Consider the following 16,961-nt stretch of genomic DNA (forward strand, 5'->3'; position numbering starts at 1 on the left):
GCTGACAACTAGGTTCTCTCTTTCTTTTTTGTATTTCTCTGTAAAGCGCATTGTGTTGCCCTGGTATGAAATGCGCGCTATAAATAAAGTTTGACTTGACTTGACTTCAGTGGTGCACAGGGCTGGGGCTCGCCATTCCAACGTCGATGCCCTGTCTCAACACCCCTGTGCTCCAGATGGATGCCGATACTGTGAGCGGAGAGAGGCGCGGGAGCTCCAGAAGTAGGAGGATAATTGCCCCATGCAGGGAGGAAGTGGGCCGGTCTGTCAGGAGATGCAGGTAATTGGCATTGGCTGAGGGGAGAGCACAACAGGAGCAGGACGCGGAGCTACACCCGGTGTTGCAGTGGGTGGAGTCTCGACAGGAGGAGGTTGCGTGGAGTTCAGCAGCAACTAAGGGACTGAGGGTGAGTGACGGGGTGCTGCAGAGGGCCTGGAAGGAGCCGGCTACGGGAGAGGGAAGGTGGGAGGTGGTGGTCCCCAGAGCACTGAGAGAGGCCGTGCTCAAATCCTCTAATGGTACCATTGGGGCAGGGCATTTTGGAGCCTCCAAAACCCTTTGCCACCTTTGTCAGGGGTTCTACTGGGGACGATTCAATAGGAATGTTGAAGACTTTTTTCGCCGCTGTGACCTCTGTGCTGCCCACATGGGCCCCCAAAGTCAATCTCATGTCCAGCTTAAGCAGCTGGTGATGGGGGCCCCGATGGAAAGAGTAGCAGTGGCTGTCATGGGCCTATTTCCCCTGCACCAACAAGGGCAACCATTAGCAACCAGGGAAGGAACTTTGAGTTGCGTGTCTTCGCCACAATGTGTGAGCGTCAGGGCATGCATAAGACTCAGACAGCAGCCACAGCCCTGCATCCCCAGAGTGATGGTCTATTAGAACGATTTAATAGAACCCTAGTGCAGCAGCTGGCCATCCTCACCGCAGAGCATCAATGGGACTGGGACACGCACTTTCCTTGGGTCCACATGGCCTACAGGTCTGCTGTGCAGGACTCCAGCTCCTGCAAACCTGCCCTGCTCATATTGGGACCGGAGATCCGGACACCCGCAGAGGTGGCATTTGGCAAGCCCCCTGACACCCCTGCAGCTCCTTCAGGGCGAGAGTATGCTTGGAAACTCCAAGATCGGTTTGAGTCAGCCCACACCTTTGCCCGGGACCAGCTGGGGAAGGCGGGCATGGGAAAGAAAATAAATTATCATGTGAGGGCCAGAGGGAGGCACTTCCCGGCTGGAGAGCTTGTTTGGGTGTATAGCCCGAGGAGGAGGAGGGGCCTGTGCCCTAAGTTGGACTGTCACTGGGTTGAGCCTAGTGTCGTACTGGAAAGGATGGGTGAGGTGATGTACAGGGTTCAGCTACCACCCCGAGGGAGGAAGGTGGCACTGTACAGGGACAGGTTGGCCCCATACAGAAGGGACTCTGGTCCCCTTTAAGCCCTGGCACCCTCTCAGAGAGACAGTGACTCATAGACAATGCCAAGCAACTCGCTTGGTTCGCTGTCTGCGTTCCCCAAGCACACTTTCTGTTCCTCCCTTTCTCCAGCCATGGTCCCTGCTAGTCAGCAGGGCAGCCCCGTTCACCAGACAGTCGCTTTTGCCAATACCAGGATCACGTCTCCAGAGACGGGCCCCAGGTCAGAGACTTTGTTTGATCCCTCGGAACAAGGGACTTTGTAAGGGGGGAGCACTGTAGCAACCTTGCTTGAAATGTTCAAACTGTGTTATTGATGTGTTTATTGTTACTGTGTTGCGGGCTTAGATGCTCAAGGGGGCGGGCCCAGGAAGTGGCTGAAGGGAGACTGGGAGTGAGGGAATGAGAGCAAGTTTTTTGGCGCGGTTACGGCCGACAGTAGCCTACAATATATGCACTAGACAACAGCATTTTCACCCCTTGTGTTTATTCGAAGTGTTGAGCGAAATGCTACAAATGAATTTAATGCCACTTATTGAAAGTACTGCTAGACCTTAATTTTAGCATCTTGTTGGCAACAGCTGTGGGTTCTCCAGTAGTACAAGGTAGTCTTCTGCATTCACAATTTACAGGAATTAAATTGGAATTTTTCAACATGAGAAATGGTAGTATTGATCCTGCCAAACTACACCCAACTAAGGTTTCGAGGTTTATTAGTGTAAGATTAATGGCTGATTTTGCATTATTGTATAAACATTATCTTTAACTAGTCTGTTGTTTTATTTATTGGAGTGCATTTTTTTGTATTATTTTTATTCTTACAGTGGGGCAAAAAGTATTTAGTCTGCCACCAATTGTGCAAGTTCTCCCACTTAAAAAGATGAGAGAGGCCTGTAATTTTCATCATAGGTACACTTCGACTATGAGAGACAGAATGGGGGGAAAGAATCCAGGAAATCACATTGTAGGATTTTTAATGAATTAATTGGTAAATTCCTCGCTAAAATAAGTATTTGGTCACCTACAAACAAGCAAGATTTCTGGCTTTCACAGACCTGTAACTTTTTCTTTAAGAGGCTCCTCTGTCCTCCACTCGTTACCTGTATTAATGGCACCTGTTTGAACTCGTTATCAGTATAAAAGACACCTGTCCACAACCTCAAACAGTCACACTCCAAACTCCACTATGGCCAAGACCAAAGAGCTGTCAAAGGACACCAGAAACAAAATTGTAGACCTGCACCAGGCTGGGAAGACTGAATCTGCAATAGGTAAGCAGCTTGTTGTGAAGAAATCAACTGTGGGAGCAATTATTAGAAAATGGAAGACATACAAGACCACTGATAATCTCCCTCGATCTGGGGCTCCTCGCAAGATCTCACCCCGTGGGGTCAAAATGATCACAAGAATGGTGAGCAAACATCCCAGAACCACACGGGGGGACCTAGTGAATGACCTGCAGAGAGCTGGGACCAAAGTAACAAAGGCTACCATCAGTAACACACTACGCCGCCAGGGACTCAAATCCTGCAGTGCCAGACGTGTCCCCCTGCTTAAGCCAGTACATGTCCAGACCCGTCTGAAGTTTGCTAGAGAGCATTTGGATGATCCAGAAGAGGATTGGGAGAATGTCATATGGTCAGATGAAACCAAAATAGAACTTTTTGGTAAAAACTCAACTTGTCCTGTTTGGAGGAGAAAGAAAGCTGAGTTGCATCCAAAGAACACCATACTTACTGTGAAGCATGGGGGTGGAAACATCATGCTTTGGGGTTGTTTTTCTGCAAAGGGACCAGGACGACTGATCTGTGTTAAGAAAAGAACGATTGGGGCCATGTATTGTGAGATTTTGAGTGAAAACCTCCTTCCATCAGCAAGGGCATTGAAGATGAAACATGGCTGGGTCTTTCAGCATGACAATGATCCCAAACACACCGCCCGGGCAACGAAGGAGTGGCTTCGTAAGAAGCATTTCAAGGTCCTGGAATGGCCTAGCCAGTCTCCAGATCTCAACCCCATAGAAAATCTTTGGAGGGAGTTGAAAGTCTGTGTTGCCCAGCGACAGCCCCAAAACATCACTGCTCTAGAGGAGATCTGCATGGAGGAATGGGCCAAAATACCAGCTACAGTGTGTGAAAACCTTGTGAAGACCTACAGAAAACGTTTGACCTCTGTCATTGCAATCAAAGGGTATATAACAAAGTATTGAGATTAACTTTTGTTATTGACCAAATACTTATTTTCCACCATAATTTGCAAATAAATTCTTTAAAAATCAGACAATGTGATTTTCTGGATTTTTTTTCTCATTTTGTCTCTCATTGTTGAGGTATACCTCTGGTGAAAATAACAGGCCTCTCTCATCTTTTTGGGGGGGATGGTAGCTCAGGCGGTAGAGCTGGTGGTCTAGTAATCTAAACGTTGCTGGTTCGATCACAGGCTCCTCCTGCTAGCATGCTGTAGTGTCCTTGAGCAAGACACTTAACCCCTAATTGCTCCTGATGGCTGCGTCCGTCGGTGTTTGAATAATTGTAAGTCGCTTTGGATAAAAGCGTCTGATCAATGACTAAATGACTAAATGTAATGTAATCTTTTTAAGTGGGAGAACTTGCACAATTGGTGGCTGACTAAATACTTTTTTGCCCCACTGTATTTTATTTATAATTTCTTAAATAATTATAAATTAGTAATAATATAATGAATAAGCACTTAAATAATAATTATTTATATTTCTTACGTGTTGTTTGTGAATCCCCCTGGCATTTAGTTCACAACAATGAACCTCATTCTTTATTATACTCAATAAAGTTAAAAAAAAAAAATGTTAGTTGTTAATAGTTTGTAACATAGGAACCATCTTTTTGATCATTCTTATTGTTAATGTGAATGCTGAATGGCATTCAGGGAGAACTTCCAAAAGAGGCTTGTTTGCTGTCACATAATCCTCTGACTGTGAGTACCGTACAATTCAACACAACAACACATCAAGACAACACAGACCTCCAGCCAAACAATGGCAGCACCCTTCCATCGATGCATCGCTTTTGTCTGGCTTTACGCTTAACTGATTCGTGTAGTCTTCGTGCTCTCACGCTGCCACCGAATCTCGGAATCTTCTCGACATTTGAAAAAACACCCTCAAAGAGGTTGAAATACAGATCGAGTCAGTGCTTCGACTCATATTGAGGATTCGGTTCTTTACGAATCACTAAATGAAGGGAGTCGTTTCCCGACTACCGTTCGTTTGATTCCGTTTCAGTTATTCGGTTAATCACGACCTGCGGGCACTTACACCTGTGAACGACGAGTCTATTGGCTCTGAGCTATGAGTGGAATTCTGTCGGTAAGAATTTGGTCCAAATTATTTATTTTGGTGGAATGCGAAAGTGTAAACCAGTCACGTTCAATATAAGTTGTGCCAAATGCCCTGATCGTTGTTGCTTCGGACTTTATTACAGTCATAAGTCATTATTTTCAGTTTGTGAGTCGAGGATTGACCCCCTTGTTTAGACTCCCGGCTCCTGAGTCCTTTCGTTCGCCACGAACGGTTCTGCACCTCACTCCGCGAGAGGGGCGCTCAAAAAGCGCACGGTAGTAACCCAACTCTGGCAGCCGTGGCGGCCGCCTCTCGCCCTCCCACGCCCCGCTTAACCAACAGCCAGCCAACCAATCAACCACCATCGCGCCCGGCGATCATTTTCACCCCGGTCGGTTCATCGAATCCCCGCCGCGTTCGCTCGATCTCCTCTGAGAACCCACTCCTACCGCGCTCCCTCCACTTTCCCGCGTCCTGAACACCTCGTTCACGCTGGCTGTTAGGAACCAACACACGCCGGCGACCTGCTTATTCAACACCCACCGATCTCTAACTGAATGACGGGCGGCCGGTTCGACTTTGACGATGGCGGCACGTACTGCGGTGGCTGGGAGGACGGCAAAGCCCACGGACACGGCATCTGCACCGGGCCGAAGGGCCAGGGCGAGTACGTGGGGTCGTGGTCTGGCGGATTTGAGGTCGTCGGCGCGTACACCTGGCCCAGCGGAAACGTCTATCGGGGTTACTGGGCACAGGGCAAGCGCCACGGACTCGGCATGGAAGCCAAGGGGAGGTGGGTCTACAGGGGAGAGTGGACCCACGGATTTAAGGGTCGCTACGGGGTGAGGCAGAGCTTGAACACGCCGGCCAGGTACGAAGGGACGTGGAGTAACGGCTTACAGGACGGATACGGCGTGGAGACATATGGGGATGGAGGTGAGACGACGCGCCCGGCAACAGTTGGGAGATATGAGCTGGTGATGATTCGGAAATCAATGTAGACAATATAGGACAAAGTGAACTAGTGCAACGTAGCTGTATGTCACAGTATATAGATAGATAGATAGATAGAACAACTAAGCCTTAGTTTATAGAGTTAATGATATACTGTATATATACATACACATACACACACAGTATCTATCTATCTATCTATCTATCTATCTATCTATCTATCTATCTATCTATCTATCTATCTACTTATCTATATATCTATCTATATATATATAGATATATATATATGAGATTCCACTGGGTCCCCAGCAATATACATTATTTCATTTACAAGACATTGTCACCATTGGAGGATGTACAATAATCACTGTTTTGATCATAGTTTCACTCTTATCTATGAAACATGGCAGTACAGGCACGTCATTGTGTACTAAATTATCAAGAAGTTCAGCTTTTAGAGGTTTCAGATTCAAGATTCAAAATTCAAGAGGTTATTTGTCACATACATGTTTAACTGGCCACTTGAGAACACAACTAGGGTCTCTTTACTGGAGTCAAGGCTAAAAATAGAAATCCACACAATTTACACATAGGGTTCTCTGGAGTGTGTGGACAGATATTTTGTGACTGTTTAGTGACAGGCAGCAGTTCCAACTTTATTGTATTAAAAAATGAACCGTATTGAAAATAATGATAATAATAGAAAAATAACATTGCTGAATTTATCATGCCCTTTATTGAAACATGAAATCAGCTGGTGGCCACTTGTGGCACCCAAGGCATTGGTGCTGTAGGGTTGCCAGTTCAGTCAGCTGAGTTTTGTTGATGTGCCATGTTCTGGCCTGAGGCATCTGCTCCTAATCACTGTGCCCAGTGGATGGACAAATAGTGATGTGTCCAAAATAGTTCTGAATGTAGCTCCATTCAAAACAACTTGTTTTGAATGGAGCTAATCGTTCAAGGCCTTATTTTTATGTTGTTTTTTTTTACTCGTCACAAAGACACAACATTTATCACTGCAATAACTCATGCACACCCGCCGATACTTATATAATAACAATATGGTAATGGTTTTAGATAACATCTTTACTAACAGGTTGGTACTTGCACAGCGAATATCAACCACCATGCTGTACACTCAAAGTCGAAGAGGTTGTTTATTTGGCTTTGTTAATGACTGTGTAGGGTCCTGTCTGCATAGGGCCAATTATTATTTATTCTTTTAGTTATTATTATCTAGTTTGTATTTGTATATCTTTCTTTTAAATGAAATACTGCATTTATAACAACTGAGGCCTGTTTAAAAAATGTTTTTCATTGCATTGCATTGTCATTGCCTTGTATTGAGCTAACACAGTTAGCAATGCACCCTGTTGCTGTCTGGATGAAATAGGTCTTGACCGTCTGAATCTGAAGATAGACATAAAGCAAATTTCCCCCAAAAAAAGAGTTTACCTTTAACGATAGGTGGGGAGTACACAATTAAAAAAGCTGAGTGAGTTACTGAGAACTGTGTGATATACTGTGCTGTAAATAGATCTTGGGCCCTCTGAGACACTGCTGACTATCCCCAACCCCATTTTACTTACCATGCAATGAGAATAAAACAGGTATTAACCTATTTGAAGTCTACAGTTTAAACCCTTCCCATGAATTCTCTATGTGGTACTATATATGCCAAAAGGTAATACTTTATGTGTTCAGTGTGTATGTCCAGGTATTATTTTGTCTAATCTAAACTTTATGGGCAAGTCCCAATCAATTTGTCAGTGTGTGTCGGAGCACACATTTGAATTACACCATTCTTACAAATTATTTTTTCTTCCAAAACATCATAGTTTAGTTCCTGCAACAGTGAGACACAGGGTGTGGGAATGTCTGGAAATGCATTTATATGCATTGAGCTATTTTTCACACTTGTGTTAATCGCCCTCCAAACAGGGAACTAATTGGGGGATGGCTTTTTACAAGTTAATTATGCCCATACGTACTTTCATTAGAATGCATTGTGTTTCTTAAATACACATGCTGCGGGTTCACATTATGCAGCTGCAGTGCTGGTTGGAAACCCCCTAACTTAACCCCCTAACTGCTCCCCGGGCGCCTCTACATGGCAGCCCACTGCTCCTAGATACGTAAGATACTAGGATTGGTAAATGCAGAGAAATTGCGAATTTCCCCGTTGTGGGACGGATAAGGGTTTATAAATAAATAAATAAATAAATAAATGATGGGGAAGTATAGTATATGCATAATATGTTGTGCACCTTCCTCCACTCTTGTATGTCACCCTGTGTTCCTTCCTTTTCTTGAAATAGATATTCACAACAGCCAATTCCATTCTTTTGGCAAAATCCACCACCATCTGTCCTTCCACATTCCTCTCCTTGACACCATACCTACCCATCACCTTCTCATCACCTATGTCTCTGATCCCTTCGCCAATACGCCCATTGAGATCTGCTCCAGTGACCACTCTCTGTCCCTTGGGGACACTCTCCACCACTACATCCAGCTCGCTAAAGAATTCCACTTTCTCTTCCATCTCATACCCAACTTGGGGAGATTTGGCATAGTTTTTACGCCGGATGCCCTTCCTGATGCAACCCTCTCTATTCATCCGGGCTTGGGACCGGCACTGATGATACACTGGCTTGTGCACCCCAGTGGCTAGGTTTGCACCCAAGTGGCTAGGTTACGTACTGCAATATACGTATAATAGCGTATACGTACTGTCATTAGAATTCATTGTGTGTGTTATATGCACACATGCTTCGGTTTCACATTATGCAGCTGCAGTGCTGGTTGGAAAGGGGAAGTATAGCTACTGTAGTTGACTGATACGTTTGGATAATCAAAGTCCAGATCAATAGGGTTCCTCTGTTTTCAAGGTCTTGGCTTCCCTGTGTCAAATCATCAATGCAAACCTCATGAATACTTATATGTATTAATTGTTTCAAAGTGTTATTGTTGAACACTATGTTGAAAGATTTTTTTGTCATTGGTGCATGTTTGGGTGTACACTAACAAAGCAATAACTTTGGAGTGAGAACTAAATTGAAACTAGCGGATCACCAGCCATTATTGGTCATTAGTCAAATAAAAACGCCCCTTCCTTCTCTCACCAAACCTCCACCAGTCTGTTCCTTTTCATCCAGAGATTAATAAAATTGCTGAGTTTGCGATTCTCTAAATGCCATTTTTTGGGGTCTTTAAATAGCTTTCCTATCCAGATGAACTAGTCAATAACTAACAGAGGACATCCCTCACTCAACACTGGCCCAGTCTTTACCAGGATAAGGCCTAGATCCGAGATGCGAGTTAACCACCTTTTGTGGTAATTTGATTATATGTTTATATATTGTAGCTATATCAGAGTAAAATGCGTCAACATTATCCCAAATTTAAATTACTCCTGATCTGTCTTCAAGTCCTTGCTGCTGCAAAATATACGCACTTTCAAAAATGTTATCAAAATATTGAAAATGTTATTAATGGAGAAATTATGATTAAGTGATATCTTTAGCCAAACAATGTCCACAAAGTGAGCCATTTGCTATGTTTCTAGGGCCCTCTCTGCTGCAATACATGGATGCTATACAATAGAAGGTGTTGCCGGCCCAAGGCCTAGGGATATCTGGGCCGGCCACAAGATGTCCCACAGTCCAGACGGACTGTGGAGCAGTAAGGAAACAGGACATGATGCGCCACCGTGCAACAAAAAATAAAAATAAAATAAATTACTGTGCGCAACTCAAACATAAGCTTTAAACTGAATTTCACAAAATAAAAGTAGTAAAATAAAATGTGTCAAAAGCGTAAACAGACATTTTCTTATACACATTCATATAATCCATTCCTGCTATTCTGACCGGACATAAACAAATTCTCCAAAATAAACCTTTAATCACTTAGAAATTATTGTATAACAAATGTTATTTCAATTGTTATTGGACTAACTTTATTTAAGTCCATCAAAATTCCATTCCACTTTAATAGGGCAAACACGGGGGTGGTCCTCAAATGACACTCGCGCCCTTAGACTGCCGTACATTACAAATCACATTACACATCATGAAACAACTCAAAATGCCATTTTCAAACGCTTACCGATACTGGTATTGCATCAAAATTATGTTACACTTCTGGCGGGAAAAGTAATTAATTAAAAAATACACTTCATCCTGCACTTCAGTCTCTCAGTGTTAATTGAAACTCCGTCGGAAACACCTTCCATGTGACACAGAACGTCATCCCGAACCCACACTCGGTTAAACTCAGCGCAAGAACATGGATTTTCCTCACAAACTAACACGCTGCTTATTTACAGTTTCGGTACAGGGTTAGCCAAATATAAACAGGGCTCAACATTAACTAAAAGGGTGGCAAAGCTGGGAACCAGGCATGAGCTTTTGGTTGCCGAAACTGAAAATATGGTAACCATATTTAGTCACCTAATCATTAATTATATAATTAATTAATAATTAAACGTAATTAATATACTATGCAGTTATAAGCTTCATAATGAAAATGTGACTGAGAATGTTTAAAAGCTTTATTACAGTAAACAAAAAACAAAAAATTCTTTGTATTTTGTGTTTTATCTGATACTTTACAGAATTAGAATCTTTAGAGGGGAAGAAACACTAGTCAAGACAGTCAAGAGCTGTGATAACATTAACTCCTTTGGTTACACTTGGACTGATCACACTTAGCCTGTGTCTCTGTCTCTCTCTTACGCCCATATGCTCACCACGAATCTCATTCATCATATGAATCTCAACAGTCCTGTTTGTCCCCTCAATGTTAACAACAGTCATTTCTAATTTGCATCGTCCCATTTAAAAGTAGCTCTTCACCAGATGAGGTGTGAGCCATGCTCATTATCAATGCTGTCTGTCTACAAAGATAATAACAGGTTATTGTATTGTAACGGCTATATATTGACAAATTTGACCAAATAGACTAGAAAAAAGGCGGCCGAGCCTTGTCAGTGTCTTACTTCTAAAGTAATATCGGCGAACGAGTCCACTAGTTAATTGAACGCGGATATCACCGTTCTCTCGAACAGATAAAAAGTTTGTTTGGAAACTGACCGACAAGCTTGTTTTTCAAGGGTTCCTGGAGTTATTTGAATCTATTATCCAGTATTTAACATTTTTTGTCATATTCAGTCTTTTGTTATTTAGACTTTAAAGTGAGATGTAGAGGTGCCTGAGCCAATAAGCAAGATGAAATACATAAGCAAGGTAGAATAAGAGTCATTAGTGGAAGTGAATGCAGGGCCAAAACTCTACACCTTGAACCATGGCTTTTTGTTGGAGTGTGTAAAGTACAAAAATAAAGGCTCTGCTTTTCAAGCACAACAGAAAAATATTAATTTCCTTCGGCGCAACTGAGCAAAGCGTTCAAATTCTTGAAGAGGTTTAGTGAAAAGGTGAAGCAATCTTGATTCTGTGTTGGACTTTTTTTTTTATTGTTGTTTTTTTTTGTATTTAGAAGCTGAGCTTGTATTGGCTACTTTCATAACTTGTCTAAAAATAATTTAGACATTCTTGATAGTTGTTCAGTTCAGTATTATTGATTGTAGTAGGTGGCAGGTTGCTCTGAGATGTTCTAGTATAAAGACGTATAAAGAACGTCTATTTCACATAGCAAGATAGCTTCTGGTGTTATGTTTGGCCGGCATGTACACTTCCCAGTGTCTCAAGTTACCTCCATCTTTTAATATAGCACATTCTAGCCTCAGACTGAAGCTATTGGGGCCAGAATGCAAACGGCTGCTCTCTCCAGTATCAGGGCACCATACTCACTGTTATATCAGAGAGGAGCAGTGGTTCGTGGATCTAGAATTGACAGGTTTCATTAAACTAAAAAGGATTGTAGCTGTTCTACCGTGCTATAGTAGAATATCAATTTCAAATATTTCTGTTGCTAATTGCCCAATGTTACCAATTATGGCTTTAAACCACTCCCAATCAAAGATTAAATTAATTTAGGTACTTAAATCGAACTCCTTGCAATGCGCAGATGATACTATGGCAACACAGCTATACTCTGTTATGCATGCATCTGTTTGAGGACGATACTCCAAATTTTGAGGAATCAATAAACCTTTTTCACTGAGTCACTCAGTGAAAAACCTTGGTGTTGGATCATTTGTTATCCAATCATTTGATACTCTGCAATTAGGGATGCTAATTTTGATTTTTTTCTGACAGATAACAGACCCTCGTTAAACCAATCATTAACAATCATTATCAGACAAGAAATAGATTTCAGAAATAGATTGTATATCCTATTTTTATATTACCATGCAACAAACTTTTTTTTTTATAATATATTCTTTAACTGTTTAACTGATAGTATTAATCTGTCAAAATTATTATTGTTGGTTAACGGTTAAACAGTTGATTATTAATATCCCTAACTGCAATGTAAATTTTCTGGCCATCAAAATTCTTCAAGCAGGTACAATTTGCAAATCTCACCTGAACCTGGAAACTCTGATCATAATATGCCTATTCTCTCTTATTTTTGTTGCCTTCCAATTCACTTTAGAACATACACTAAGGTGCTTCTATTTACTCTTAAATCTTACAGTCAGCACTGTCATATTTAGAAAACGTCGTAGCTTAAACGTGCCCAATCTATTTTGTCGTAAACATATTAGGGTTGCAGGAACGAAATTCAAAATTCGAATAGAATTCAGATATTTTAAAAAAATACCATTCATATGCTGAAACCGCCATTTGATTGTGTATTTTTTTATAGATAAATAATGTTTATAGATAAATAATGTTATAAATGTTTTGACTAATATTACTGCTGTGCGTAATATATGTTCGTATAAATTTTACTTATACTGTTTCCATCAATATGTAGCAAATCAGCAGCAGAACTGCTTTACGGCAATATTTTATGACACGGTGCTTTACGTTACTGCACATGGGAGCGTGCGTAAACAAATATGGAGGGACGTGGCGCCTTGGGAAATTACTCATTGGGTGGATTATTACAACATTTGTCCATCTGCTACTGCAACGCGACAACAAAAGTTGAGGGGGACAACCGAGTCGAACCCAAGCAGCATTTTGATTGCCAATCACCTCATAGTGCACAAGTTAAAGTTCACATCTTTTTTTGCAAAGAAGTCGGATATTGATAGTCGCTTATTTTTGCCTGTCCTGTGAATTTGAGAGCCCCCGACACCTTCCCGTGCTGTGCCGCATCACAGTAATAAACAAATAACTATTTATGAATTGAATATAAGAAAACGTGTTATATCGCAATGTATGTCATTATCGAGATATGAAATGACCTGTATCAGGATAGAAGATTTTAGCCATATCCCACCTGTGTCCAGAGCAACGCATACTGTAGCAACCATCAAACTTCCGGAGCCCGATAGTGTTGTTTGCTATGAGTGTTTGGAATGTCCTCTAGTGGACAAAACATGCATAAGAACTATACGCGTGCTGATAGATTGGGGACATGGTCATAATCATATAGGATAAATAGAACTAAATTTGAGCATTCAAAATTGTAATATATTTGAAAATTAAAAATAATAAAGCATACACATTATAATGGGATTGTAGAGGAATATCTGCAACCCTAGAACATATGGCCTTCTATCAACCCCTCAATTTACAAAGAGGAATTAGCTGTCAATGTCACGATCCTCCCCTGCCTTGATTCCCTGTCTATCTGTCTCTAGGTCCCTCTGTCCCTCTCTAGCTCCCTCTGTCTGCCTCTTGGTCCCTCTTTCCCTCTCTAGCTCCCTCTGTCCCTCTCTGGCTCCCTCTGTCTGTGTCTGGTGTCATATCACATCCCTGTCACTGCACACCGGTCCCCAGTCAGTAATCCCACCACCTCCTTCCTCATCACTCATTTTGTATTTAACCTGGTCCCATTCACGCTCTTGGTATCGGTTTGTTCCTGCCTTCAGCAGCTTTGTGCCTGCCTGCCTGCCTGCCTGCCTGCCGGCCTGCCTGCCTGCCCGCCTGCACATGCGCCCTGAATGCTTGATCCCTGATCCTCCTCTGCTCCTGCTTCCTGGGTCCCTGCATTAGTGTGAGTCCCTGTCTTCCCCGTCACGAGTCCCTGCCGGTCCTGATCCCCCTTCTGTTCCTGATTCCTGCCTGTCTACCCATTAAACCCCTGTATAAACTCCTAAAACTGTGTGTCCTGCGTTTGGGTTCATCTTGACCATCATCCTTGACAGTCAATAGAACAGGTTTCCATCAGGGAAGCTACTTCAGTTGTTCTTAACTCACTTGCTTTTTCTAACCAACCCTAGCTCTTCAGTCTTAATGAGGTTAGGGATACTTTTTAGTTCAAACTACCTTAGCTTTGCTGCTGATGGCACAATGGCCAGGTTTATGTCCAGATGCACTAATTCTGAAGCATGTTGTATTTCATTGTTTGTGCATTGTCCCCCTTGTTTGGCTTTCTTGCAGAGCTGTATGTAGTGTTCAATAGGGTTAACTTTTTGTTCTTAATTTCCAATGGCCATACCGACACACACACTTTTGCAAAAAGTCATACTCAGGCTTTTCATCAATTGTACATTATACACATTAATGTCAATTAGGCGACTCTTTTATCTACAGTAAATTAATGGTAGTTTCAAACCATGCTTTTTAAACATTGTTCTCCTTTTTGTTGGATCACCTGTTTTAGTTTGGCCTTTTGTTCTAAACGTCCCTTATCATTTGCTCTTGATTTTTCAAAATGATTCATTGCATGAACCCTCCTCCTAGAGGGTCCAGCACTCCTTATTTAGTACACCAAATAAGTGTCTAATATGCCTGAAGCCATTGCTTGAATATCAGTTAGGGATGTTAACAATTAATTGTGAACAAGAATTTAATCAATTGTGATTTTGTCTTACCAATAACAATTGAACAATCTACTGTCTTGTATCAACATGCATTTTTGTGGGGCGCAGGGCGTTTACCCAGCTTGGAAGTAGTAGTACTCACGGGAACGACAGGGGACAGTCGGGGAAATAAAATGCCCAGTGGAGCAATGCCTTTGAGTTCCAACCAGTTCAGAGGAGACTCATCGCAAGATGCGACTACTCATCTGTCAAAGAATAGCGTCGCAATGTTTTAATCTAGGTCTTATTACAATCTTGGTTCCCATAATTTATAACTTAATAGCACAACCTCGCTAAACGCTTTACCATTGAGAAACTGCTCCAGAAAGCTTTTTGAAAACAGGTAACTCGCATTATAGTCACACTTGTCTTAGTGTATTTTACTTTTTGAAATTGCATTACGAGAGTATTTGTATTATGCCATTGTATCTAGGACAGAGTTCATCTGCAAGTGGAGTTCAACTTCTCAACCTGCAATGCAACTCTTATTAGTTCTTTAATCATCAAGAACTGCTGCAACAACTTGTCCTGTAGTCGACCTGTGGGATGACGAGTACAGTTTTTTGTGACAGAACTGCCACCAATCCCCCTCTTTGGAGAACTATATTACCAGGTGTTGGTCTTTAAACAACCACTACTCCAAGAGAGGGAGAATCACCACGGGTGAGACAAATAAACGTAAAACCAAACATGCACAGGGAAAAACAAACATCAAACGACATGTATTGAAAAAATAGTTAATTAAGTCACTTGGCCTCTTCCTGTCAGTTATGGCAGTAAATGAGGGAGGAATGGAGAGAGATCTATCCAGGAGAGGTGTGTGTGTCCCCATCCTTCCGTCCACCAGTGAGTGTACAGGACTTGTCCCAATTGGTTCTGGTGTATAAGGTCGGTATTATATGAGGCCCGCAGCCGTAGGATAGCACCCTGACCAGCAGCCGGCGAAGGCCCCCCCAGCCCTAGAGAAGCCAGAAGCCTGTGGACCAACACCCACGCCCAGCCCCAAGGAGCATAACCCAGTCCCAGAGCGTGTGAGGACTGGGTTATGTGCATAGGACCCGGGCCATGGATGCCAGAGGGGCCACCACGCCCGTGCGCACAAGGGCGAGGCCCACCCCACCCAGCCACAAGCCCTGAGCGGCCATCCACGTAGCAGTGTGCTCAGCGCAGGGCCCCTGGATGTCAGCCGCATGCGGTACATCCATGCGCAAGCCACCAGGACTGGAACCCAGTTGGCAGGGGGCCCACCCGGCCGCCCCCCCACCCACCACACCCCTACACCAACCCACCAGAGCCCGGAAAACCTTAGTGCTCACTGTGTTGGAGGTCTGCAGTTAAAATTGCAGTTAAACTGGGGTGTGGGGGTATGAGTTAAACCCGAATCACTCACACCCCTCCGGCCCCACAGACCCTGGTCTGGTGGGTTGTTGTTTGGAGTAAGATGTATGTGTGAGTGTATGTGTTCTAAGCTAATATGAGTGGTATTAAAATTTCAGGACGGAAGAGAAGCACGTCGCAGACCTGCCAAGCTGCACACTTTTTTTTTTTTCTTTTTTAAACCTGTGCTGTCAGCATCCTGGGCATACAACAATAGTATTTGTATGCCATTGCATTCAGGACAGAGTTGTCTGCAAGTGGAGTTCAAGTTCTCAACCTGCAATCGAACTCTTTATTAATTCTTAAATCATCAAGAACTGCAATAACTCCTGTCCTGTGGATGACCTGTAGAATGACAAGAGCACAGTTTTTGGTTATAGAGAACCACCACCAAGCCCCCTCTTTGGAGAACTATTCATCACGTTTGGGTCTATAAACAACTGATCACAACTCCAAGAGGGGAAGAATCACTACGGGTGAGACAAATAAACATAGACACAAACAACATTTACACAAAAACATAAACATTGGACGACAAGGTGAAAAACAGTGAATTAGGTCAGGAAAAACTGGAACTACGACTGGTCACGTGACCTCTTCCTGTCATAATTATGGTAGCAAATGAGGGAGGAAAGGAGAGGAATGCAACCAGGAGGGTGCTGGGGTGCACTTCAAGCGTGTGTGTGTGTGTGTGTGTGTGTGTGTAAGATGTCCACCAGTGAGTGTACGTGACTTATCCCCATTGGTGTAGAAGGTCGGTAATATGTCGTGGCGCCTCCAAGCAGCGGAAGGGGCCCCGAACCCCCGTGGACACCCTACAGCTGCAGGAAAGCCCCGAGTACCCTGCCCTGCAGCCACAGAAGACCCCAGAGATGCCAGAGGGCCGTGGAGCAACCCCCAGCCCCGAGTAGCATGACCCAGTCCCAGGGAGCACAAGGAGACCCCACACCCCAGGGGCGCACACATACAACCAACCCCCGGGTGCAGGCACAAGACGCAGCCGCCGGCACAGAAC

At 43.3% G+C, this 16,961-nt stretch overlaps 1 protein-coding gene across 2 annotated transcripts in view; it reads left to right on the forward strand.

Annotated features, from left to right (window-relative positions):
• The first annotated feature begins 5,058 nt into the window (after positions 1–5,058).
• Positions 5,059–16,961, forward strand: part of LOC307238019 (junctophilin-1-like) — a 52,458-nt gene continuing 40,555 nt past the window's right edge. For both annotated transcript variants that reach the window (XR_013844422.1, XM_080010862.1), the window contains exon 1: positions 5,059–5,667. Coding sequence is in view for 1 of the 2 variants with exons in the window: in XM_080010862.1 (XP_079866988.1) it covers positions 5,289–5,667 (379 nt within the window). In the remaining variant the exon portion in view is untranslated. The remainder of the gene's footprint in view (positions 5,668–16,961) is intronic.

The sequence above is a fragment of the Zeus faber genome (assembly GCF_960531495.2).
Source record: "Zeus faber genome assembly, chromosome: 12".
Lineage (NCBI taxonomy): Eukaryota > Metazoa > Chordata > Actinopteri > Zeiformes > Zeidae > Zeus > Zeus faber.